The sequence below is a fragment of the Colias philodice genome, chromosome 7 (assembly GCF_061535455.1).
Source record: "Colias philodice isolate Cphi_HAF_F1 chromosome 7, ilColPhil1 Martin Lab GWU primary, whole genome shotgun sequence".
In the NCBI taxonomy this organism is placed as follows: Eukaryota; Metazoa; Arthropoda; class Insecta; order Lepidoptera; family Pieridae; genus Colias; species Colias philodice.
The window spans coordinates 1,526,153-1,554,133 of NC_143092.1; the positions used below are offsets into that span (position 1 = coordinate 1,526,153).

Here is a 27,981-nt window from a genome sequence, read left to right on the forward strand (position 1 = left end):
AAATATATAAATATATTATAAGTATAGGTACTAGAATATTCGCCTTTATTTCACACAAATCTCTACGCAACCGATTTGAATTGATTGATATTGACATTTTTTTGAAATGGATTATGCACATAAACGTAGAGAAAATATTTACTCTAAAACATTTTGATCCAAATTTTAATAGTTGGAATGATTAAAAAGCCTTTAAAAGATCAAAATTTATTTCATAAATGAAAATATAATGAGCTTTTAGAAGACAATGTTATAGGCTAGAAGTAAATCACTAGATGATAATCTAGATTCTAGATTCTAGCCTAAAGGCAATAAATACTAAACATAAAACATGGACGATAAATGGCTCTATCTACCGTGTAATCTAACTTCTAAGGTATACATTTTAAATTAATGTGGAAGTAACTTTGTTTGTATGTCTGTTTATTCTTCATTTTCATACATGGAAAAGAAAATGAATTAAAAGGAATATCAATATATTTTTTAGTAATTGCCGATTATCATGGTTTTGTCGTCATTGATCCTGCATAAAAAAGGTGTCAATTATGTAGGTATATTAATTGTAACTGCGATAAAAATATGATTTTTTTAATGTATAAAAATACAATTAAACATACCCACAATTAATTTTTGTTGTAACACAAAGTCCAAAAATATGGAAAATGGCCTGATGCTTTTCAGCAAGATAATGTCAAACACAAGCGATTCCACGTGAAAATCTAGTTACTAATAAACACTAAACATTTTCCACAGAACCCTAAAGCTATGCATAACTTTGAAATTTAACGTACTTATCCAATTTTACACCCTATTTCCACGTGTTAAGGTTTAAATTTAACTGCACAGAGATAATGCACTTGTAGATTCCTTTGCAAGTTACAATCATTGTGTCATTGTGATCAGTGGAGTTCAGACGTCACGTTTGTTTTAAAATAAATAATATTTGTTTATATTTTTTATTTATAATCAAAGAGAGTGAAAGTGATGTGTTTTTGAACGGTTTTGGTTTTTCTTTGTAACTTCGTGTGAGTACATATTTTATTTGTTTTTGTTTTGTAAAATCTTAAAACTCAACCGTTTAAACATGAATAACTTGAATAATACAAGGAATTGATATTAAATAACCGGATACTTTAAAAGCATATTATTAATTATTATCACTACAATGTGATTATCTTCTTATCAAAACAAGATTATTTTCTTTTAACCCAAAAATTAAAAAAAAATTATCATAGGAATTTGAAAATTTAATTTTAATTTTTAACCAAAGTTCAAAAACCTTAACCGCCTGTCATATTAATTGTGACTTAATTAAACGGTGTTTAAACCATAGAATCAATATTGACCGTCTAAATACGAATCAAATGAATTATCTCTGGGAAAAAATAATTAAAATTAAACTAAAGTAAGTATAGGTATAACTAAGCGATTTAATCACAATAATGAGTGTAATTTGTCGCATGCGCATGTAACCTGGTTTACATCTACCTATATGATATGAGATATACTTAATAAGAAGAAAATTAAACGTCTGGAAATTCAATTTACTTGCAAAAATCAATATAATCGCATATCGTTTGTAGGTGGTAAATATTTACCTTTGTTTGTTTTTTACCGAAATTAAACTAGTAGGTAACCTGAATTTACTCAAGAATGAAGAAAATGTACTTACATACTTCATAAATGATTAATTTATATATTATATATACTATCTAGGAGAAAATCACAGATTAGATAATAGTACTAAACAATCAAGTACCTACCTATTTCTATAACTTGTGTTATTCTGGTAGGTACATAAGTATCAATTGCTTTTCGCGGGAAGAAGTTCTTACAATAATAAGTAGGACTATAATGGGATTATATATATTTTTTTTAATCAGGCGATGTGTAGATTATTGTAAATAGGCTTTTATGTAAAACACAGTTGGTACCTACCTAACTAACTAAAAGTAAATGCTGTAAAATATAGTAAACACACAACTCTAAAAAAATATTTTTGTTAAAATGCTGCGAACCGGCGAGCTTTGGAAAACAATACTTTTTCTAGTTTTTAGTTCACCTGTTTTACATTTTAAATGCCATGTAATGCGGGCGAAGCCGCATGAGTTTTCTAAGTTATTGCTAAAACTGTCGCGTAAATAACAACGCTAGGCTTTGTTTAGATAAAGTTTCTAAGGAGATAGTTGTTATAAAAGAAATTTGCAAAACAAACCGGTGTAGTTCGTTTGAAGAACTCTTTATTTAAATTGCTTGTTAGTATGTGAAAAACCGACATCAATTGTCCTCACATGAATAAAAATTGCCTGCAGGAATTTTGAATTTTCATAGCGCGTACCTAAGTATTAGTCTCCATGAATAAATTTTTAGTTTCATTCTAAATATGTTGTCGAAATCTAATTATTTTATCCCTATAATCAGAAATTCTTGTGCAATTGCAAAATAAAAAGTACGATGACATAAAGAGATTAAAACAGGATATTTATTTTGATATAAAATTTAAAATAATATCCCAATTAAGTAGGTACCTACGGCTTTCAGTCAAAGAAAAAACGTAGGTAGGTAATATATCTATGGATGTTCCTTACTCGGGAAGTCGGGATCTATTCTGTTTTTAATGGAATTTTAAATGACGTACAGCCTAAAGAGTGATGATTGATTTAAAAAAACTTGATTTTCAAAAATTAATTCTCTATGAAAAGCAAAAATTTACCTTCCACTTACCACTATAAGACAAGGATAATAATATGATCAATTCTTAACCTTTAATCTCCACTTGGAATCGAACCCGAGATCCCTCGATTCTATTCTTGCGTGCTAACTGCTAACTAATTTGCTAAAGCAATGGTCAAGTTTAAAACAGCAGAAGTTTAAACATTTATTATATTTTAGACAGTTCCAATTTTGTTTCTTTCAAAAATATACATCATTAAGTAATTCGATAAAAAACGATATTTTCCGGTCTTCATTTTTATAAATTTCTGTGAGTTTAAAGAAAAGTAGGTTCGTTTATAACCCGTTTTTGTTTTCACTACCGAATACGTAGAAACGGAAATTATGCGCGTGCGCAGATTGAAGTAGGGGAGACCGAGGGGATTTGAAACAGAGGTGAGTTTAAACAGTCCCGATTTCTCGGAACTTAAAACCTTTAGCGATCTGGTAACGTCTTTTTTAACCACCTCCCGCCACCAGCTATCGCGTCAGTTCACGCCGGCGGCGTCATTTGTGCAGTTTTGTAGTTCTGAATGACATGTGCTGAAAATCGCAAAAAGTAAGTATTTCATGATTTTTTACGATGCTTGTACTTTAATATTGGTTTTGTTTTTTGGGTTGAGTTATATACGTTTTAAAAACTTATTATCTATAGATTCTTGAAATATACTTGGTAAATTTGATTTCTGTGTATTTACTGCTTGATCGAGATTTGAGTAAAAATTGGGAGGTTTTTTCTCACCGAGGTGATTTGAAACAGACTGTTTCAACTCTCCTTGTTTTCAATTTAATATCTGATTATAGCTAAAAAGTACGAATATTATAGGATTTTATTGTTGATTTAATGTGTTTATTTGTTTAAGCATGCCTACTGGAGGAACGAAAGCAAGAAAAAGATCAAAACCAGGCTGTAAAACTAAAAAGGTTAAGGTTGTCAAGAAAAGAAGATAGTGGTGAAGAAGAAGAGGAATCCTGCTGCATTTGCTGTATGGAATCATATTCAAATAACAGATCCAAAGAAAAGTGGGCTCAATGTCCTAAATGCCAATTGTGGGCTCATGAAGCTTGTGCTGGGAGAAGTTTGTTTTTGACATTTTTTAAATTATTGTTACTTAAATAGTTAATAGTTAGTAGGTACTGATTGTAATACTTAAAAAATGACTGATAATTAACTATTTTATGTCAATGATTTAGTTTTATAAAAATGTAAAACATTTTGTTGATTTGACTGATTATAATTGATGTTACGCATGTTTATTTTTATTAATTTAAGTGTTTATTATTTGTATTAGACCTACTTGACTGATATGTCATTAAAATATTACTTATAAAGGTCGTTGATTACCTGAAAATATAACTTTTAATTAAAACCTTTGAATCAAATCAACATTTTTATTTTGCAGCTCCTATTACTCCCCAGAATCATAATGTTTCAACTCTCCTCGACCTCTGTTTCATCTTACCTCGGTATGAGGGGAATTGAAACAAGTTGACTTGTTGCGATTAAGTCAATTTTTCACCATCATTTTTAACGCTTACCGTTTATTTATGCTAACCATTCGCAAGGGTATAGAATAACCTATCGATTGGTACCAGTACCATAAGATTTCTGATAATAGTATGAGTTATATTAAACAAAACGTGAAAATTGTTTCAACTCCCCTCGGTCTCCCCTAAAAGTGATAGTCAGGTCCTGCTTACTGATTTATAAGGGATTTTCTCAATAATAATATAGTTTCCATTATATTATTATTATCGTTAATAATCAAAATAAATATAGAAATTCTAAAAGTTTCCAGAATATTTCCAACGACGTTCATTACAAAACATCGTTACCTTTTGACCAAGTTTATATTAAAAGGCCCAAGAGAATAATTTAAGATAGAAAAGTAGGTAATAATATATTGCCAAAATGTTGAAATGAATACAAGATTACATAAGTTTTACAATTGTTATTATGTAAACCTTAGAGCATTAATGCTCTAAGATGTTAACCAAGCCTAGGGTTACTATAAAATGTGTATTACTTATTACTAGTAGATACTTATTGTAAAGCCAACTTCTTTGGTCCCATGAAACAATCTTTATTACGTGAAAGACATGAATATTGAATATATCTATATGCATTGTGGTTATTCCTATGTAGGTACTTAATTTAAAATTAGTATGTGGCCTATTATATAGCCTATTATTTCTGTAGCAAAGAATGTTATAATAATCAACTCTACATTTTCATGATATATTTATATACAGGGTGTCCCACTATCGGTATGCTAAGCGCGAAGGGACTCGTAGATTTTCATACACTGATCACGTAAAAAATACTGAAAAAACAAAATCACGTCAAAAATTTTTTGCTACATTTTTCCTTAAAATCCATGTTTTCTTCTCTAGCTTCGCGCAGCCGGCATATACCGCTTCGCTAATGTGATGCGATTTTGTCTATGAAATCATAATCTTAAACGAAAGCTCACGTGCGGGTGGCAAAGTTGGGCAGGTTGCTTATTAGGCAAAATGCATCTGGAATTTTATAAGTATTTTTTACGTACTCAGCGTACGCAAAACTATAACCTCCTTTGAGCTTAGTATACCGATGGTGGGATACCCTGTATATCTTTCTATAATCAACAATCCTCTCAACTGGAAATATTCTCCTAAATTACTCTCCATTCTAAACTATCCTAATGCTACCGTTTGCATGTAACTATGTACCGTCATTGTTTTGTTAAAATGTCAAATTGCGGCAAAGATTAAATCTAACTGCTTTGGCGACGTTTAAAACTTAAACTTATAATAACACAACTTTTAGATAACAGTTTTTTGTAAGAAAATTGAAAAGGTTGTTGACACCGACATTTCAAAACTATGAACTGTCATTTATTTTTATTTCATACCTTGCATAGCTATAGCTTTATATAATATAGTATAGATGTATAAAATTATATTCTCTGGATTATCCTATTTGAATTATATACACATATTTGTCATATTGTTGTATTTTTAAATAGGTACTAGGTATGCCCCGCGGTTTTATCCGCATTGCTCCGCTCCTGTTTAGCGTGATGATAATATATTATAGCTTTCCTCGATAAATGGGGTATCTAACAGGGAAATAATTTCAAATCGGACCGTAGTTTCTAAGATTAGCGCGTTCAAACATACAAACAAACAAACTCTTCAGCTTACAATATCTTATATATATAAAATTCTCGTGTCACAATGTTAGTCTGCATACTCCTCCGAAACGGGTGGACCGATTCTCATGAAATTTTCTGTGCATATCGGGTAAGTCTGAGAATCGGCCAACATCTATTTTTCATATGTACCACGGGCGAAGCCGGGGCGGGCCGCTAGTATAATATAAAAGTATAGCTGATGTCAAGATGTGTTTTTCTAAAATACATCAATTTACTGAGAGTCGCGAACATTATAGTAAAGTTCTACTTTATATGATTTATTTATATTAGAAATGTGCTCTGTTTTCGATTTCCATTTGTCAGAATAACCATATATCACCGTATATATAGGTGTATTTTGTATGCACCGTATTGCCTGGCCTAGAAACATACACTTTCTCGGGATCACAATGGACTATTGCATATTTATAGATGGAAAATAGACTTAATTCAATAATATTATTAACTATTAGAAATTAGTTAAATGAGTACCTAATGACTAATGAGTTACTTTGTTCAAGAGGAATACTAATTATTTAGAAAATTAATTAACATAATATTGTAAAGTAACATTGTCTTATTCTAATGTAATATGTATGTATGTAAGAATGTAACAAGACAGGAATTAGTTTTAAAGTACGAGTACCTAGTACCTACATTGATTAGTTATAAGCGAACCAAATATGTTTGCAGGAAAGTCCATTGTCCACATCACACCTATAAGACAATACCGGTGCGTCAACAGGACCAAAAACGTAAAAAAACCAACCATTTATTTTAAAGCTGCGCTCCGCGGTTTCACCCGCGTGGAATCGTTCCTGTTGGTCTTAGCGTGATGACATAAAGCCTATAGCTTTCCTCGATAAATGGTCTATCTTACACCGAAATAATTTTTCAAATCGGACCAGTAGTTCCTGAGATTAGCGCGTTCAAACAAACAAACTCTTCAGCTCTATAATATTAAGTATAGATATAACTACTAAACTATTCCTTTCATAACCACATTAATCGTTAACACATAGTTACAACATTATGCCTGTATAGTTTGAGATGCTATGACATCAAAAAAAGATAAATTAAGCAATCATTGAGACGTCAAACGTCTTCCTAACCCATCTAACTACAGAACATTGCAGCCCTAAAAACGATTATTTTTTTTACTATCCAATCAATTTTCTCTGCTGACTCTACACATTTACATACGTCACGGTGTTGACAGACTAATTGGTACACTGTACCTTTCTTTTTGCATTATACTCTGAAATCGATCTCATTTAATTAATACAAAGTGAAATTTGTAATTACACGTTTAACTACTAAGATAAGGTACCAGTTAATTTTGTTGATCATTAATAATCTCATTTTAACACTTAATTACAGCTTTGCATATTATTAAGCTGTCACGATTATGACTTCTTTACATTGCACAGTGTGATTGAAGTATTTAAAGTTTTAGAATAGATAGTCAAGAGAACACCAAACAGCGTAGATATATCAGAAAAATTAAATAGACGTACCATCACAGCGCTCCGCGGTTTAACCCGCGTAGCTCTGCTCCTGTTGGTCTTAGCGTGATGGTATTATAAGCCTATAGCCTTCCTCGATGAATGGGATGATCTAACACCGAAAGAAATTTTCAAATCGGTCCAGTAGTTCCTGAGATCAGCACGTTCAAACAAACAAACTCTTCAGATTTATAATATTAGTATAGAAGATAAGTGAACATCCAAGACAAAAATATCAATGTCACAACCTGTTTTCAACCTCAACCATCCATCTAAATGATATGAAAACAATAATGATAATGATCAAAACACAATCGAAACAAGATCAAAACATAACTTAATATCTCTATTAGCCTTCGTGACTGGGACCGTCACAAAATGTTTTATTTCGTGATTATATTTGACCCGAATCAAATATCAGTCGTGCGTTTTACGTCCTCAATGTTATAAAACGACATAAAACGGATTTAATAACCGGCAAAATTGAAAGTATCATTAAGCCTTAAGTGTATTTCTGTGTACTAGAACGTTATCTCAGGACATCATTACATTGGCTGTATGATATAGGTGATACCGTGATAATAACTTTAAGGCATACAATCATTGACTGAATTAACAGCTATAGTAATGTTTGTACCACGATTTTCCTCACAAAATTCCCTGTTATTTTCAAACATAACCAATGATATATTAAATGAAAGTGAAATGATTATAACACATATAATTCTGTGATTACAGCTCACGCCAGCGGTCGTTAAGAAAAACCGCGACTCAACAAATTGCGGGAACCGACAAGTTTCTACCACTTTACCATACATTATTACATAAGTATGAAGATAGCCATAATAGATAGATAAACATTGAAACACAACAGAAGAAAGCTCTGTAGATATTTCAAGAGGATTTAATACTTCGTGACGATAGACACAAATATGTAATAAGAAACATAATCAAATGAAAGGAGACAAAATTAAAAGAATATAATGACGAGGAAACCAATAACAAATTAAATAAATATAAGGCAGTAAGAAGACCAAATTTGCTTAAATATAAGAATATATAACAGCGAAAAGAAAACCAGGACTAATTAGATGATCTAATGTAGCAATTAATAATAAAAGACAATTAGATAAAAGCCGAAAAAAGCAGTGAGAGATTTTAAAAACAATGAAGTTTAAAACAAAGATTGTTACATCACTCAATTAAATTTGGACGCACATGGGAGTTATATAACTGTTATAAAACAAACAATGAAATACAGATGAAGACTAATCGATTTACTACGGAGAGATATGAATCGAAATTTTACATGAACAGTGACCAGAAAAGTAAAAGCGAATTCACAGCTATTATTTAATAGTGATATAACATACATAAATAATAGCTTTCTGCGTAATTGGGGAAGTAAAGATCGTATCGGATGATCCCATGATGTTAGTATTATGTTGGCGTAAAGGTCAGATGGTCACATGGTAAGTAGCTTTTATTCCATAATTATGTGTATGAATGGGTTCTGCTTGTATAATGTAGATAAAATAAGATTTTTGATGTGAACACGGAAATGAGTGGAGATGAAAGTGCGTGTGGAAGATATTTTTAAATAGTTTTAGTTCGGTTACTAAAGCTTTGTCTATAAGATTAGTCTAGCTATTTTTATTTGTCTATCATTGTGGACCGAAGTTACATTAGGTTTAGATGTTTTTACCTAAACGGTAGGTTCGATTAGAATTAGATCTGGCCACAAGTTTTATTCACTGTTACGTTTCATCAAAATCGGTTCAGAAGTTTCAAAGAAACAATCCAGGGATTCTGCTGATGATTATAAAATGAGGTGTCTAAAGTGGGTTATTGTTATAGCATTTGTAACGTGCAATTGTTTTCATAACCTATCCAATAGATTTGTAGTTGTCATATTTGCACTTTGCAATATCTTACTATATGTATATTATAATACTATCTGTGATTGTTTATGTTTTGTGGAACTAACTTGGAAAAAGTCTACGATTAAAAAAAATACGGACAATCTCTTATTAATCTTATCTTACTAATATTATAAATGCAAAAGTTTGTGAGGATGTGTGTGTGTGTGTTTTTAATCTTTCACGCAAATACTACTGACCCGATTACAATGAAATTTAGAACACATGTAGATGGTAACTTGGATTAACACATAGAATAAGTTTTATCCCGGAAATCCCACGGGAACGGGAACTACGCGGGTTTTTCTTTGAAAACGCTGGTGAAGCCGCGGGCAGAAAGCTAGTTTAATCTATTTCCCAATGATATTTGGGTTAATCTAATTAAAATCGTTTATTTATAATTTATTTTTGAATAACAAAGCAAAAGTGAAAATCCAAAATAAGACTTTAAATGAATTACGAAAAATTTTTCGATGCCATCTCAAGTCTCAACACTACCAATTTTGAAAATTAAACTAAAATACGTAATTAAGTAATTTTAGCTCCTAATGATTGTGCTCAAACTCCATTATATAAATAACACCTGTTTGTTCCATGTTCCATCTCTCTGATGGATGTTAGAAATTTTCTCACTTATTGTTCAGTTGTTCACGAGACGCATTATGATTAGTTTTTTTTTTATGTGAATACTGTTAACTTGTCACAGTTTAACTGTTATCGGTTTAGTGGTTTGCGTAATTGGTATCTTATTGGGAGATCGCAGGTTCGAATCTCGATAAAGACAAAAAATATTTACGGCAAAAAGTAAAGTATTTATTATTTTTGCGGTAAACATTTTTGCAATTTTTAGGCGTATAGGTACGAAATTGATAATCTGTCAATTAATTATTATACCTAATTGTCTTTAGCATTTGTATTAAGTGTAAGGTATGATATAATTTATACCTACCTACTTATAGATAAGCCTTCAATAGGTGTCTATAATTCGATCAAAAGGATAATTTTGAGCTTGAGAGCAGTTTTGAGTTTCCTTACTTATGACAAAATATTAAACAAATAAAAAAATTGCTACAAATTAAGAAATGCACCTCACACTCACAATTCTTATAAAGTACGTCACTTAAAAAAAATAAAACGCTGAATTTGGCCCCGTATGTAGTTAGGTATGCCGTATGAGGCATTTTCATGCGAACCATGTTTTTGGGTTTTCTATAACTAAGTTATAACCCAGAAATATATTTTATTTATTTATTGAAATATATTGTTTTTCCGCTTTTTTATAAATATATAAGTGCTTTTTCTATACTAATACAGTTTTGAGATAGGTCTCACAAAAGTGTGGTATTTATAGCATCTTACTTTCCTCACTTTCTTTGTGGTTATTTTGAGTTTTTGTTATCTGTGGTTGTTTAGGTAACTACTTCGGTTGCACGGTTCGTTACAATGCAATGTTGGTAAAATAAGTGTAAAGTAAAAACTGACCATAAGCATGCCATAAGTACCTATCGCGCTTTGAAGTCATTTTAGATACAAATACTTCTTAAAAATATCTTAGCATTTCAATAGATTAAATAGAATTGCCATGAGGTTAAATTTCACGACATCGGTTTAGCATTTAATAATATTTGAAAATTTTATCAATTTATAAGGTAGGTACCTAGTTCCAAAAAATACTTCCGTACCTACATAATATTATTTTATCGTGTCATACTAGAAAGATACTTTTTAAAAACTTGTATCTATTGGCTATTATGAGAATTCCAGTTATTCTCGAATAGTAAGCAGGTAAAGATTTTCTTTATTTTAGGAAGGACCTATAAATTCAAAAGAATTTTTGTCGTTTAAGTAACTATGTTCACTTTCACCGATGTAGAATTATGAAATAAAGATATTACCGTGATTTAGTATGACGAGCGATTTAATGCGATTAAGCTCGCTTTCCTACGTGGGTACTTAGCTTTATATGGTTAATTTTCAACTACGATTTTTTTTAATTAAAATACCTTATTATTTATATGTATGACAAAGTATTTGAAATTAATATCAGAAATTATTAGATTTATAAGTTCTATAAAATCCAAGACATTTTTTCGGACAAAAATATTATAATACTATTATTTATTACAGCGCCATCTCTGTTATATATTGGGTACTATGTTTGGATATCTCTTTAAGCGCCATCTATTCGACGGTAGCATTAACTTTCACAAAAGCAAAAATACAGCATTACATTTGTTCTAAAGTTTTCAAATAGATGACGCTTTTATAAAAACTTTATTCTGAATATTTTCTTTTTTTTGTTAAATTATACACAAATGCCTTCGCAGATAGAATAAAATTGAATACTGGGTGTATCATGTGTGTATTTTTATTTTGTTTGTAACCGACTTCTTTATATAAACGATTTATAACGATTTATTTTTGACCCACTTTACAAGAAAAATTTTAATTCAAACTTTGTACTTGTAGTGTGTTTTTACAGTACCTGTACCATGATAATATTATGAATAATCTTTAATCTAAAAATATGGAGTAGGTAGAATAGAAAAAAAAAATCATACGGTACCTATGTACGTTCCTTAATAATTATGGAAATAAGCGCTAGTTTACCATTGAGTTACTATGTACTACGTACCTAGTACATAGTAACTCTATATAGTTTATCTACAAATCATTCGTTTGAAAATAGTTTTAGCCTAGGTGTAGTTCTTTGCAAGATAGGTAGGATAGCTTATAATAAAATGAACTATAAGGTACCTAGATACACGAAGAGTTTGCCTGAACGTTTTTTTTATTTTCAGTTTTTTTCATAAATAAGTACAGTATGACATCGTTACAGTAAGTATACTGATAAATATTAAGTTATAATTAGTATCAATAGGACTATTTTTCATTCATATCTTTAAAAAGCACTTTAAAAAATGTCCAAGTTATCATAGGTAGGTAATTTTACTAATTAGCGTACTTTAAACTTTAATTTAAAATATTCCATATTTAATTACCATACACTATTACCCACCAAAGAACCTACGTACTAAGCGGTATAACCACTATACCACTGTCACAAAGTGGTACACTATACCGTTCGCCGGTCAGTCTGTTTCGAACTCTTGCGTTTGACGCGTGTGTGTATAGTAGCGCGATCTAGTGGTGAGTAACGGGAACTATTTATTTTTTTAGTTTTATACCGTTTTTAGATCCATTTCTTTAGTGAAATGTTGATGTGTGATGCGTAGATGGAATAGACAATTTTGTGTTTTTTTTAACGTATAGTTTTTAGTAATAAAGATCGGGTAAATAAAAATGCGTATCGGAACCGTTATTTTGTAGATAGGTGTAAGGTGATCAAAATTGTGTAGTGTAGGATAGAGTTAGAAGGATGCAATAGAAGGATTGAAGAATTGTAAATTACCTATATGAGACACGTTAGTATTAAACATAGAAAAATACGAAAGATCTACTTAGAATACGATAGAACCTACTTAGCTAGGTAGTTAGTAGCTGAAACCTACATAAATCATTATTATAAAATATGGTAAATGATATACATCTTCTTATATATAAAAATGAATCGCAAAATGTGTTGGTAAGCGCATAACTCGAGAACGGCTGAACCGATTTCGATAATTCTTTTTTTATTATATTCCTTGAAGTACGAGGATGGTTCTTAAGTAGAGAAAACGTAAACATGTACCACGGGCGAAGCCGGGGCGGACCGCTAGTAGGTAATAAATTTAATTAAGTATCTATGTAAAATGTAAATAATTGATTGAAATCGATTATTAAAATCGGATGCAATTTTTTTATTTATGCATAATTATTTTTTTTACAATAATTACTTGTTAGGTGAATTCAAATGTATTTAAATAACAAGGAAATTCGTCCATAAATAACTACAAATAAAGAAATTGTTTCATAACTCAATTATTTAAAACACTGTAGGTATATTGTTGTACATAGTACCATATTTTTTAATTACCTAGTGTCAATAAAAACACAAATGTCAAATACCTTTAAGCGTTTTGTCAATCAATCATAGAGACCCTAATTACTGCTTAGGTACCTACTAAAACTGCAATATTAAAAAGAAATAAACTTGAATTACCTAATTCAGAACACACACAAATAAAACTAACCAAACATTTTAATTAGACCGTATACCTACCTAATAATGTTGCAAACATGAATATAAAACCAATAAATGAAAGATACCGAGAAACCAAAATTACAGTATTACAATATTTCCTATATTGTAAATATGTAATACTGTGCCAAAATACTGTAAAAAATTAGACTATGAAACATATTATCAAGATTTAGTGTAATACCAAATATTAATAAACAATAGGTCTTAACCTTAATTAATAACAAAATATAGTACTTACTTTACTTTAGAACACAAATATTGAGCATCTAAACAAAATGGCGGAGAAAGTGCATTCTCAGTGTTGTGCAGTTTCCCGATACTTCTAGTTATAGATATTATATTATATGTATATCATTAATTGGGTATTAAGGTCACTCTCACTGGCCTGATATTGAGTTTTATATGGTATCAGATAACGTGATAGTGTTTCATAGGATTCTAGGTATTAGAAGAGAGAAGATTTTGAATTATTAATAGTGTTTTTGGTGTGATTGATTTGGGATGGTGGTTCCGAAAGTTATTGTATATCAGATAAATTATCTAATAATGTTTTGGGTTATAGGCTTATTTTGTAGATTGATACACATGTGTTTCTTTAATACTTACTATGCTGGATAAAATAATAATAATTGCAGCACGATGATAATTTTTAGCGTGAAATCATATCAACACTTTGCCAAATAATAATTAGATTTAATTAGCATGCAAATAAGAATTCATATAGGTAATAATTTCGGTCTCAATAACCCAAACTAAAATTTTCCTAGAGAAAATAAATTAAAAATTTAAACTATCTCACACATTGTGCCCAAGATCTAGTTCATTATTTGATAAACTTTATATGAATTATGAATGCATAATAACGGAATATAATCTCAATTATATTTTTAACTAGGCAATTAATACGGTAAAACAACACACTTTAAACTTTTCATTATAATTTCTTAATTAGAGACCATAAATATTTATAAAATTAAGTTTAAAATTACTCTTTAAACAGTAGACAACAGAGTATAAATTACCAAGAACAAACTCAAAACCATAGACATCTTAATTCTTAACCACAGAAAAAAAATAACCAACCCACTTTCCTATAAAAAACAAAAGCGAAGCCTCCAAAGGCATGTCCCAAATACCGGCACACGAGCAACGGTACTTACGTCACGATCACACTTGACCTTTTATCCATAAACAATAGAATTAACTTTGACAGTTTTAGTGAAAGCTGCGCCATAGATAATTAGGAGATGTAGACCACATGTACCTAAGTTGTTCCTATAAAATATAATAATAAATATAGGTAGTTACCTATTTAAGAAAAACTAAATACATAATACGCTTTAAAGTTTATTAATCATGGCGCTCTTTTTTTCTCGAGATAAACGTTTGGTTTTGTCACGATAAAAGTGGTTTATCGCAGATAAAACCAAAACTAAAAGTAATTACACAAAATGCTCTGACAAATATCTTGCAAATGTTTTAATATAATTGTTTATGAAAAAAAAAATCATAATAAGTATTACCATGTCAAGTAGAAAACGTAAAAGTGTGAAAATTAGAGCTAACTTGGTGATTTTTTTTTATCGAGTAAATTTTAATATTTTATGTTTTTGATTGAACAGAATCGTTGAACATATCATCTAGTTTGATATATATTTTATTTTTTAGATTTGGTCTCGAATATTACACGTATCATCTAATAGAAGATTGGTAATTTTGCTTTATACGCACCCTTAAGCTAATCCTTTTAACATACCATAAACATTACGTAACAAATAACAAATTTAAAAATCATAGTAATTAACATTGTTTATGATTTGCAACGCTTGTTTAATTTTACGGTCATCATTTCTAATAACGATATGAAATCAAAATTAGTGCAGGCCAATTAGATTTACTAGTGTCATAAATTAGTGATTTATTCATACTAGTTATATATTTTTTTTATTATATTGAAAATTTTCAGAAGCTACCAAATATTTGGATGAAGGATATTTTTGATAGGATTACCTACTTAGAATGTTAAATTTTTAGGATTTAATTTATTGATTCATTGTATCTTTCAATGTAACGGTGCGTTTACATCAAGCGAACATAGAGCTAGAGCTAGAGCAAGAGCATTATTTCGTGATTGTTTACTGTAAACGAAAACTCGTATTCAGTGTTGTTCAGTATTAGAACATTGCATAGAATCTTTTCGACTACGACTACGCACTAAGACCAACGAAAGAATGCTCCACGCCTGTTTACACTAAAATAATTTGACATAGTGGGGTTAAAATGAGCATTCACTCGTTTGATGTAAATGCACACCGTAAGTAGAACATTAGACGTTCCGTTTGGAAAACAAACTTTAATATTTCTATAAGAAATATATTATTACAAACCAAATCTTAGATATGAAAGAGGAAAATCTTTGAGTCATATAAAGTTATTTCTTCTGGAAAATAATGTTTTTAAACATCCCTTGACTGTAATGTTGTGGAGCAGGTAATACCGCTAATCTGGTTTTGCTTAGATGCGTTCAGTCACCTGTAGGCTCATGTAGAATTCCTACGGAAGTGAGTAAAAATAGTTTTCCTCATATGTTATTATGAAAAATAATTAAAATTATTTTCTGAATGATAATGTGGTTGTTAGATTTTATACAGACGTATTTATTTTAAGTTACTTGATATTTTACTGCCTAGGAATTCCTAATCAATCAATGCCAGAAACAAACCTTTTGAAAATTAGCTGGATGACTTTAAACCATAATATAGGGCAAAAATTGTAAAAAAAACTACCTGTAAAAAAATATCGTCAAAACAATAAGTTAGGAAACACCCAAATAACATTTAAAATGTATCATTGTAAAATTGGTCATAATATTTAGGTAGGTGCAATATATTTTTCACATCATCATAATTATCATGATCAACCCACATCACATATGTTCCTATTTTCATATATTTTTCACAAGCGCCAACCACCGTGGTTTAACCACGCCCAAAAACTTCGTCACCATTTTCACATCAATTTGATCAATAAACAATACAGTCTTGCAAAGTATTACCATGTCATTAAAACGTAACATCACAACTGGCAACATTTAATGGTGTCTTAGAAAATTGTAGAGTGCATCGCGGAAACCGATTTCACTTTATGTCATATTGGTAAAGTCGCAAATTATATAGGTCTATGTGTAGTGTAGCGTAGGATTGCGTGGATTTGGTGTGTGTGTGCGAATTATTATTTTATGTAATAGATAGGACAGATTACTAAATAGTTTGCTAATAGGGACTTGCTTTACCATGGGCATATTCTCGGTTTTGCATTTTTAGTTCACTGTCATGTTATCATATAAATGTTCATAAAAGGGATCTCTAAATTACTATGGGAACAATTATTGCTCTGAGGGACCTAGGTGATCATCTAGATGATCACCTGTCCCTCAGAGTCCCTCCCTGTGTCCCTCAATAATAATTGGCTGGCAATAATATTTAGCCAATTCCCATAGAGCTAAGGCTCTCTACTCAGCCTTTTAGTACCTAAATCGTGTTTTTGTGTCTACTGACTGCTGTAGACATTGAACGATTTCTGAAAATTTTGGTTAATGGTATTATTATTATACGAAACTACAAAAACCAAATCATTCATTCCTACCACAAACAATTCATAGGGAAAACTATCCAACCCAAAGTGTACTAACATACGTATCACAAATATCGATGCAGTTTTCCCTCCGCGTCTGGAAGCAGAATGCGGCCGAGTGGAAAGGAGCACGCATGCCGTCACTGTTATGCCATTAACATAATAGTTGCTCTGAGGGACGGGCGATCACGATTTTATTCTATACAAGCTTTCCGCCCGCGGCTTCGCCCGCGTTTTCAAGGAAAAACCCTCATAGTTCCCGTCTCCCTGGGATCTCCGGGATAAAAAGTAGCCAATGTCTTATTCTGGGTCATTAGCTATAACCTACATACCAAATTTCATTTTAATCAGTTCATCCATCCATCTATCCTCACAAGCTTTCTCATTTATAATATTTAGTAGGATGAATACACAATCACTAGTCACTACATATAATCAACACTAATTACAAAGGCTATAATTTACAACTCTTCAAAATCGGCAGCGTTGGGCGAGTAGAGGCCATCACAACAGTGTAGATGGCCTAAATGTGTAATTCTTATCTTTTGCCCCATTCCTTTATTTGGGGTCGGCTCTTATTTTCATGCGCCAGGATGACCTATCCTGGGTTGTCTGATTGTTCAATTGGGCTCGCTCCAAGCCGTTCGATGTGGTGTACCACCAAGTGGCTGGAATACGTCCATCAATTATTGTTGGGCAAACGCTCTCGATTGTGAAGAATGTCTATTATAAAACAAAGTAATTTCCCGCTGTCTGTCTGATTTACTTGACGTTTGTACTTTACCACTAAAAAGCTACCGAAAAAATAGGTAATGAAATTAATTAAAATAAGTTGGAAAGCTTATAACTTGGACTTATAACATTGATATTGAAGGTAGCAACGGTCAAGAGCTGAACAAGATACCCGTTTTACGATTAAAATTTTCTCGATAAAGTAATGAAGAATCTTCTTTTTATTTTTATAACTATTTTGCTTCATTTGGACAAAAACATAAATTATTATCAAAAACTTAATTAAATGCCGCAGTTGTTACTTAAATGATTTCATAAGTTTGTTTAAAAAATAATATGAATGCTTATGAAATAAGTTTACAAAGTTCGTGGGTCGATATTTTAATACAAAGTGTCCTACTTACCTACTAAGAATTATTTTTAAACTGTCTTTATATTTGAGAGGTTACATATGAACACCTAATTACAAATTTCATCAAAATCGGTTCAGTGATTTAAGCGTGAAAGCATAACAGAGATCCTAGTTTCGCATAAGTAAGGATCGTTTGCCTACACACTAAATAAAATTCATATTATTATGCAGAACTGCATTAGAAATACAATGCCCGGTTTTTTCTCATAGTTTGAGAATTTTTCCCATAAGTTTTTGTGAAGGCTGGTCTGAATAAAAACCGTTCTCAATCGATCGAATAATATCCAAAAATGTAGGTAACGACTTCGTGAAAGTAAAAGTAGGTTAATGGATTCATAAAATTATAGCCGTTATTATGTGACATCCTTAATAAAAAACCCACAACATTCAAGAGGTTAAAAATAATTCTTTGAAATGGGGAAAAATAATTTTGTCAAAGTATTTTTTGGATTGTTTAAGATGAGGTCGGATGATTAGGGTCTGCAAATTACAAAAAAAAATGTAAGTACTTAGGTATTATAAAAAAAGTTGCAAAAAGTTAAGTCAGTTTAAAGGTCGAAGATAATAAAGATGTAAGTTTTCAATATTTTTCTACAAGTTATGTAGGTAATTCTTAATGAAATGTATATTTTTTATCTATGAATAAAATGTTCTTTCTTAAGATTTTTCTTATTGTTTTTCCATTACAAAACTGATTTGATGCTTAAATTTGTTGTCGTTATATTTTCACGAAAATATGTAGGTATACAATTTAATCTGAAGCATCTAAATTTTGTGACAATGCCATGAAAATATGTTCGTTAATTACAATTTAGTTTTACTTAATTTGTCTCAAAGCAGAGCATAATTTTTCATTATGATTATACATACTACTATACAAATACTTTTTAAAATCATCAATCAATAAATATTAAACACAACAAGAGGATTTTAAGGAATTAACGGAAAAACATCGAACCGGTTACCGGTTGTAATGTAGGTCAGTGACGCTGAGGTCTGTGTCATGGCCGCCAGGGCGTTCACCTTTGTGTATCTGTGATCACTTCCAATAGAAAGGTTGTTAATATTTACGTAATTAATTATGGGAAGTGTTAATAATTATAGATATTGAGATATATTTTTATGTTAAGAATGGTTTCAGCTGACGTTTACAAAACCAAAAAAAAAAACTTAGTTTATTCAAATTACCTCTACATACATTCGTATTAAAGTAATACCCAAAATGATACTCAAATTATACCTATTTTTGTTAAATTTTTTATTTTAAAGTCGTAAATAGATGGTTGTAACTTGTATCTGGGATATGGAATTCTTCCCATTAAATACCTTTGAATTAAAATATTAAACTCATATTTATATTTTATCAATCAATTTCTAAAACTTAAATATTAAATGGTTGACGAATTATATCAGAATACATTTTACATTTATGTATTCGGTTTTCAGTAATCAGTATAAACATAATATAGGAAGGCATTATATTTTACCTTTGTTTGTAGACGATTATCATTCGTCGCATGCAAGAATAATATATTTTGCATCTAAGGAAATTATTATAAATCCGTGACAAAGAAAGTGACTCACTGTGTGGTTTTTACACGTGAAAATAAACACCACAGGAATGTAAAAGTATTGTTTTGTTTGATTGTGGTTTTAAATTTTTATTAAGTATGTACTAATCTATACCTAATAGGTATTATAAAGCTGAAGAGTTTGTTTGTTTGTTTGAACGCGCTAATCTCAGGAACTACTGATCCGATTTGAAAATTCTTTCGGTTTTAGATGGCCCATTTATCGAGGAAGGCTATATATCATCACACTATGACAAATAGGAGCGGAGCAATGCGCGTAAAACCGCGAGGCACAGTTTTTTCTCCATAAGAACCATCCTCGCACTTCAAGGAATATTATTAAAAAATAATAAACGAAATCGGTTCAGTCGTTCTCGAGTTTTGCGCTTATTATCTGGCGATTCATTATTATTGTATGGATTTGATTTAAGGATAAAATAAAGAGAATACTTGGTTATCAACCGACTTCAAAAAAGGTCTCGTTATGACAACATTTCACACTAAAAATATTAGGTAATCCAGCACTCGACAAAAATTCAAAGCCAAAGTTAGCTAAGTTAATTCTGACGTCAAAGTTACGCCAACATTAACACGTGTGTAAGCTCCAGTTTAACTTTAACTTAACTTGTTATTTCGTTAACATAACGGTTCACGATTGGAACAAGTTTAAAGTACCTACCTAAATTTGAATTTAAAATATTCTAGAATTTTGGAATTTTCCTATTGAATTAAAATATTTCAAGGTTGTTGTTCTTTCTATATTATAAAAATAAGTTTGAATTATGAAGTTCTTTGAAAGTTTTAATATAAGTCATAGGTATACATGGTACTAATTTATACATATTTACCAACTAGAATTGTCTTTCAGTTACAAATTTTCTAATCTTATTACATATTATAATATATCTTATTATTATAATATACCTTACCACCTTACTTACTTAGAAAATATCTAATTGACTTTAGATGTAAATAATTTGGAAAATCCAAAAGTGCACGCCTCATAATTTTTTTTTAATAAATATTTATTAATTATTATCTTTGTTTATTTAATAACAATTAAACCACATCGAATCAGACCCTGAAAAATGAAAGGGTTCTATTCCTGAGCATACTCAAGCGTAAGAGAAAAAAAAAGACTCGATTAGTAAAGTATTTCGGTCGCTATCGTGTTAACAAGAAAAAGGATCCGCACATACAGACACACGGACGTCCAAGACAGAACTTTTTTAAACTGTTTTTTAACTAGTTTAAATAACAAAAATGACATCAAAAATATCATGAACGTTAAAAATAGTGTTTTTTCTTAATATGTGTGTGTATATATTATCTTACAAGTGCAATGTATGATACATAAAGACATTTTAAGTTTGAAAAATCAGATGTTTTGCGCGAAGTGACAGTAGTACCCACCTCAACGCTTCGCTTATGAGGCGTGCAAAACTACAAAGTTCTACCCATATTTTTAAGCGATTTTATGAAAATTTTCTATGTGTTGACTTGTATGTTTGAGAAGTAATATAATATAACTAATATATTTTTTCTTCTTTACAGGTATTCAACATGACGCGGCGAAAAAGTGTGTGTTCAAAGTGGACTTTAGTTTTAGTTTTATTTGTGTGTCCGTTAGTTTACTCGCGACCTCAAGAATCTGTACCGACTGAATTAAGTTCCGAAGAAAAAACTACAGGTTCACCTCTAAGGTATAGATTTAGGATAAATAATAGTAATAATTATTACGATATCAGGTCTGATTACGGTAATAGTAATTTTAGTTTCTTTCGTTTAGTAAACCCTTATTCAAATCAAAACCAACATGTTACAAATAATACAAACCCTAATTTTCGTACTGATAGATTGATTCGTAGAAATTTTAAAGTAAAACATAACTCTAATTCTAATAAAGTAAAGAATAATAATAAAATATCATCAACCCAAAATAAAAACAAACCTGTCATCAAAAAAATAATAACAAAATGGACGGATAACGTAAAAGATGAAACATCTGAATTTTCTCGTGAAGAAATCGGTAATACAAAAGCTAACTATCCCAACTCAAATAACTATTTTTCTAGTTCAGAAGAGAATCACGATGAAACAGAAGATGTAAAACAATCATCTAATAAGCGTTACACATACCATCATCACCCACAATCAGATTATTCTGAAGAAACTCACGTATATTCAAGTAACGTACATATTATAGATAAACATCCTTTCAATTCACCGACAAGACCAACCTTCATATTCAACACACCCACTCCAACACCAATAATCACTAACGTCGGTTATCCTCAACCATGGCCTGAAAGCCAGACGCCTCATCGAAGGCCTGTTAAACCAATTAAATCAACAACGTATAAAAATCCATACAATAACCATCGCCCACAATATCCAGGTAATATATTTGAAGTTACTACTTTCCCACCTACAAATGGTTACACTGATAGAATAGTCATCAGGCCAGAAGAATACGCTGGCGCTTCTGACGACTGTCCCACTATATTCCTAACTCTTAATAACACATTCCAAGGTCAAGGCAAGGAAGCTTGTCCAGATCTCAATATTGCGGTCAACACAAATGTCGTAAACAAAAATAACGTTATCGAATCCGATGAAGACCCCGACGCGGATACATTAACCGATATTTTTGGATTACCGGAGGAAAATTCCGAAAGTGAAGAAGCTGCTAATGATTACGCTGAGTCCGATGAGCCGGAAGAAGACAGTGCTCCGATAGAGAGCTTAGAACTATCAAATTATAACGCTGCGAATTCTCTAGAAGCGGAATCTGAATCTGCTAACTATGCTAGTTTACCAAATTCCCCCAGTTCTGCTTTATCCCGGCCAAGTGAAAACGACGATGATGATGGCTTTGGCTTGTCAGGTATGCTGGATTTCTTTCGTCCAGCAATTAGCGGTTTTACTTGGCTAGCGTCCATAAATCCATTGAGTTTTCCAATCCTCTCTTTTCTTTTGGCACCGTTAATTTTTATAGTAGCTAGTACATCGGGAATTGCTACCCTCTTTGCGCCTTGGGCGTTATCTTACGCGAGAGAAGCACCAAATGTGAATCTTTATAGACCTCAGTGGGAATGGGATGAATATGATAAAACTTGGAATCTTAATACGAACGGTATTCACAGAAAATGGAGACCAGATCTTCCTATTCTTACCAGAAAAATAGGACGCCCAACTTTACATGAGAGACAAAGTTGGGTTGATAAAGTTCAACAATGGATAACTAGTGTGACAAACAAAATTAAATTGAATAATCGCAAAAGTAGGAAGAAAAAATGAGGCTTATTTTTTTATAAAATTTATATTCTACATTAAACTCGTATTACATGATATACAATATACATGCTTTTGTTACCATTTAGCAAGATTAGGCATTAGAAATAATCGATACCGACTTCGCACATAAAATATAAACTCCTCGTCCTAAAAACCTTTCATCGTAATTTCAATGTACTTAAATTTTACTAACCTGAGAATAAATAAACGTACGTATGTTGTATTTATTTATCGTATTCATGAAGAGAAGTTGACTGACACTTTTATTTGTTTAAAGTTTTAACTGAGATATTTGAAGGAAAACAGAAAACGTGATATTTTAATAACCGTTTCAAAAACTAAGGTGCTAATAGGAAACTTTAAATATACTTATATCAATGATATTTATTCTATTCTAAGCTAATTTTTATGAATAATAAAAATTATTAATTTAAAAAAATAATTTATTTCTAGACCAATAGTTATAAAAATATTCAGAAGTATCAACACTAATATGAAAGTACACAAATACGAAAGCAATGAATATTCATTAGATCTTTATATTAATATTTTTATAACTAAACTTCTTCACACCTATATAATATTTTTGATTTCATTAGGAATAAGAGCGTGACAGTATTACTAATTAAAATATTATAAAATTTAATTAAACTGTACATACAAAATATATTATTTAAGTAGTTTTAAGATACCTATTTATTAATTTATTTCATTTAAGTAGTATTTACTCAGCACACTCGTATTTAATAAAGTATCTAAAAAGTTATTCTTTGTTTTATTTTTGTATGTTGTTTGTTTTTACTAATTCCTTCATTCCTTCAGTAGTAGATAATCTTTGATAATAATCAGTAATAGTCATATCAAACAAAGAGAATGTTAATAAAAGTTAATTCGTTAATAATAATCTAGTTTAATATTTTCTCATGACTTGCCTATTTAATAATATTTTTTGTTTTCGTTTTCACAATTGCTTACAATATTTGACTGTAAAATTTGCACTCAAATTTCATTAGTTTATACGTAATGGTTTTCCAATGATGAGTACCTTGTGACTTATAAAATATAAACACTGTTTGAAACATCATTTTCATCACTTCTGTGAATAAAATTGTACAATAGCTGTCAATTTATTTTTCTCATTACAGACAAGCTGAACCAGAAACGTCAGAAGATTCTTCCAAAGTCGTGGAGCTTCCTGCCGTTGTTCCAGACGCAATCAGCACTTCAAGAAACGTTAAGACTAAATCTCCACCAATAGGCGACTCCATCACAAAAGTAGCCAATCAGCTTTTAGATAAAGCACCAACAAATGATTCGTCTGATACAGCAGTTCCCGACACAAGAGTCCCACCTAAAATAAAAACACAATTCATTCAAAAGCAAAAGATTAGAACAAGAAACGAGGATAGCGAACAAAATGAATATTCTCACGCTGGTGTTGCAGTCCCGGTCACTATGGAAGAGCTTGAAAATGAAAATAAAGTGCCTGCAGTTGAATCATCGACATCCAACGAAGGTATTTCAACCTGGATATTATTGAGTAACCCACCAAATAAGGATAATTCTACAACAGAACCTACCAAAATTGAAGACAATAAGAAACCGAAGCCTACCAAAAACAAAACTAAAAGACCACCAACAAAACCATCATTACCTAAAAGACCTATTGTTGGAAGCACAAATAAGTCAGATTTAGTTGCAAGTGGATCAGCTATAAATGAAAATGTATACAATAAGATTAAAGACACAGTAATGACAAATGTACAGAAAAATAAAAGCAGTCCACCTCGAACCACAACCACAACTACAACTCCGACTCCTTCGACTGAAACAACTGTAAAGAAAGAAGTAACTAAAGAACCAAGTGTGGTTATTCCTGTAATCAAAGTAACTTCTAAACCTGGCAAAAAGAAGGAAAAAATCAAGCATAAAACCAGTACGACGTTATCTATTCCAAATGAATCAGCAATGCTACCCATGGAACCAAAAGAACAAGAAATTGAATTGGAAGTTAGTACACCAGCGACTACTACGAAAAAACCTAAACGAACTTCAGTGAAGAAGAAGACTAAAACAAAGAAACGCAAAACGTCTAAGCCTAAGCCCACTGCTGCAACGGCTGTGACAGCTGAACTTAAAACTGCAAATAAAACGAAATCTACAAAAACGAGTAAGAAGCCGACTACTGCTTCAGGACCCTTCACAAGCCAAATTTACAGTTACTTCTCAAGGGAAGTAATGCCTTCTGTTGGTGTTGGAGTTATTGGTTTAGCTGGACTAGTAGGACTTGCTAGCTATTTCTTATATCCATTCGCAACTCCCGTACGAAGAACCTTCGAAGTTGACAAAAAAGACGACATCTACAGGAATAATGCTGAAGAGTATGCTAACGAGGGAAATGGTCAACCTGAAGAAGAAATGTTATCAACTGTAATAGCTGGTATGCCTGCGCATGCAAAACATAAGTTAAATCCATATGCCGCACAAACCGCTTACACAAGTAGGTATCCAGTTAAAAAAGAACAACAAGATATTCGATACAGGCACGTCGCACCAAAGTATGAACCAAATTACAATGCCCACTATCCTCAACAAAAAACAGGAATTGCACATGGCGCCGTTTATAATGAACCTCTGAATTACCACCAACGTCCCCAGTATGACACAAGACACGCTTATACAACGCCTCAATATGAAACAAGGCACGCTTACACTACATCATATCCCGCCGTTGAGCCTATTTATGCTGCGCCACAGACAGGACCATCAGATATATCTTCATATGGAAGCGATACCTCTGGATCTGTTGTGTACGGTGTAAAACCTGCTGCTGATACTGATTTTAAACCAGTCTATCCGTACGATAATCAATTCTATAGCGAAACTACAAGTAGTGCTGTAACGCATTCACCAACATCGATGTATCTAGGTTCGAACAATGAGGCAGAGGAATCCAATAATAATCAATATGCAGATGAGACCGAAGAAGACTCAGAAAATGGTGATAACAAATTTGTAGTAGGTAATGTGCCTAAAGAATTATCCGATTCTGCAACACCGGCCGTTGTTCCTGAGCATGGACCAAGAAAGTTGAATAGAAAGCGAAGAGGTATTGCCATCGAGGAAGTTTTAGAAGAAGCAAAGGAAAAGGAAAAGGATGCTTTCCTAAGCAATGAAATTGATGATTCTCTAAATATGATCCCAATGAATCTGCCATCATTACAGTACGTACCAAAAGAAGAAGAAAAGGTAGTACCAATTTACGCTGTTTCAGTTGATCCAAAAGAAACAGAAGCAGATACGACTACAATGAGAAATGATATTGTAGAGAGCGTATCAACTATGCCTGTAGATGATGCAAAAAATGACAAATTCAGAATATATGAAGTATATTCAACAGATAAAAGTGCTGCTTTAACAAACGAAGTTTCCAATGACGAAACCGAGAGTACATTTAACACAGAAACAACTACTGAATTTAAATCTGATGTCTCAACACGTACACCAACAAAATCACAAACTACAAGCGCACGACCAACTCTCTTCCCAGAAATATTAACTTACCCACCTCCGTCCAATGGTTCCGGATTCTTTGACTTTTTACAACGACTCGTAGATTTTAAATATAGGCTAGGATTACATATTCTTCAAAACACATCCGATTCCTTGAATAGATATTTGCGAAGTATGGAAGAAACACTACAGAGAGCAACTAAAAAATCCCACTAGACTAATGAACTCTACCTATGGAACTGCATTTATATTAGGTCGTATTTTTTTCTAATTCAATTAGATCTTCTATAGTGTGTAAGGTTTTGGAGAGGAAACCCGCCTTTTACGAAATTTACCTTAAAACATAGATTGCATACTTTGGCATTGTTGTCTGTTTATCAATTTTGGAGGATATCTTAAGCAAGAAATAGAATTTTAAATAGTATGTATGTATAGACGATTTTTTACTGCTATCAAATTTTTTTAAAACACTTAGTTACTTCACAATATCATTTTTATTGTGGTATGTTATGTTGTTTCTGTATGTCTCGACTCTTACGTAGTTCTAAGAAAATTTGGCGCATCTTCATGTATGTTAAAAGCGATTTTTTCGTATATTGATATATTTTCAGGATGTTATCCTCGATTCAGGGTTGAGGGAAATCTGCTGATTATATATGTAATGTTTTATACATTTAATGTTTCTCGAACTGATTTTTTCTATATAACTATTTTTATAGATTTATAATAAGAGGTCTAATTATGTACCTATGTATAATATATTATGGTAACCGCGTGTTATCAATATCTCATTAATTATAATATTTGTACTATTTATACTTTCATCAGTTATTAGAAAGGTATGATATTTTGTGTAAATACTGAAATATATTTTTATTAAAGTACCTACAGTATGTTTTATTTTACTTTTGCGCGGAATTTTAGAAAGATTAAGTATCTAATTGTGTGTTTTGAGTTTTCATTTGGTTTTCAAATCTTACTTATTTTAATATAAGTATTTTAGCCGTCTTCTCTGTATTTTCATGATTTTGTTACCTCAGCCTGTAAAATACTAGTTACTAGCTACCTATCTAGTTATTAGGGTGCGCAATGTACGTGACGTCCCCAAAGAGAAGGAACGTGTCTATTTTTATTTTTTTCCGTATAAATTACTAGCTTTCCGCCTGCGGCTTCGCCCGCGTTTCCAAAAAAAAACCCGCATAGTTCCCGTTCCCGTGGGATTTCCGGGATAAAACCTAGCCTATGTCACTCAGAAATGATGTAGCTTTCCAACAGTGAAAGAATTTTTCAAATCTGCCAAGTAGTTTCGGAGCCTATTCAATTCATACAAACAAACAAACAAACAAAAAATCAAACCTTTCCTC

General features: G+C 31.3%; 1 protein-coding gene across 2 annotated transcripts; it reads left to right on the plus strand.

Moving 5' to 3' along the window:
• The first annotated feature begins 894 nt into the window (after positions 1-894).
• LOC149486911 (uncharacterized) lies at positions 895-27,503 on the plus strand. Of its 2 annotated transcripts, XM_089696978.1 has the most exons (4): positions 895-1,025; positions 8,132-8,865; positions 21,362-21,510; positions 24,250-27,503. In XM_089696978.1, exons 2-4 carry the CDS (start codon positions 8,863-8,865, stop codon positions 26,831-26,833), a joined length of 2,736 nt encoding a protein of 911 aa, XP_089553104.1. In that variant the 5' UTR covers positions 895-1,025; positions 8,132-8,862; the 3' UTR covers positions 26,834-27,503. The 2 variants fall into 2 exon arrangements, with proteins under 2 accessions (XP_089553104.1, XP_089553105.1); XM_089696979.1 differs by lacking the exons at positions 895-1,025; positions 8,132-8,865 and adding an exon at positions 12,352-12,462.
• Positions 27,504-27,981: the final 478 nt, after the last annotated feature.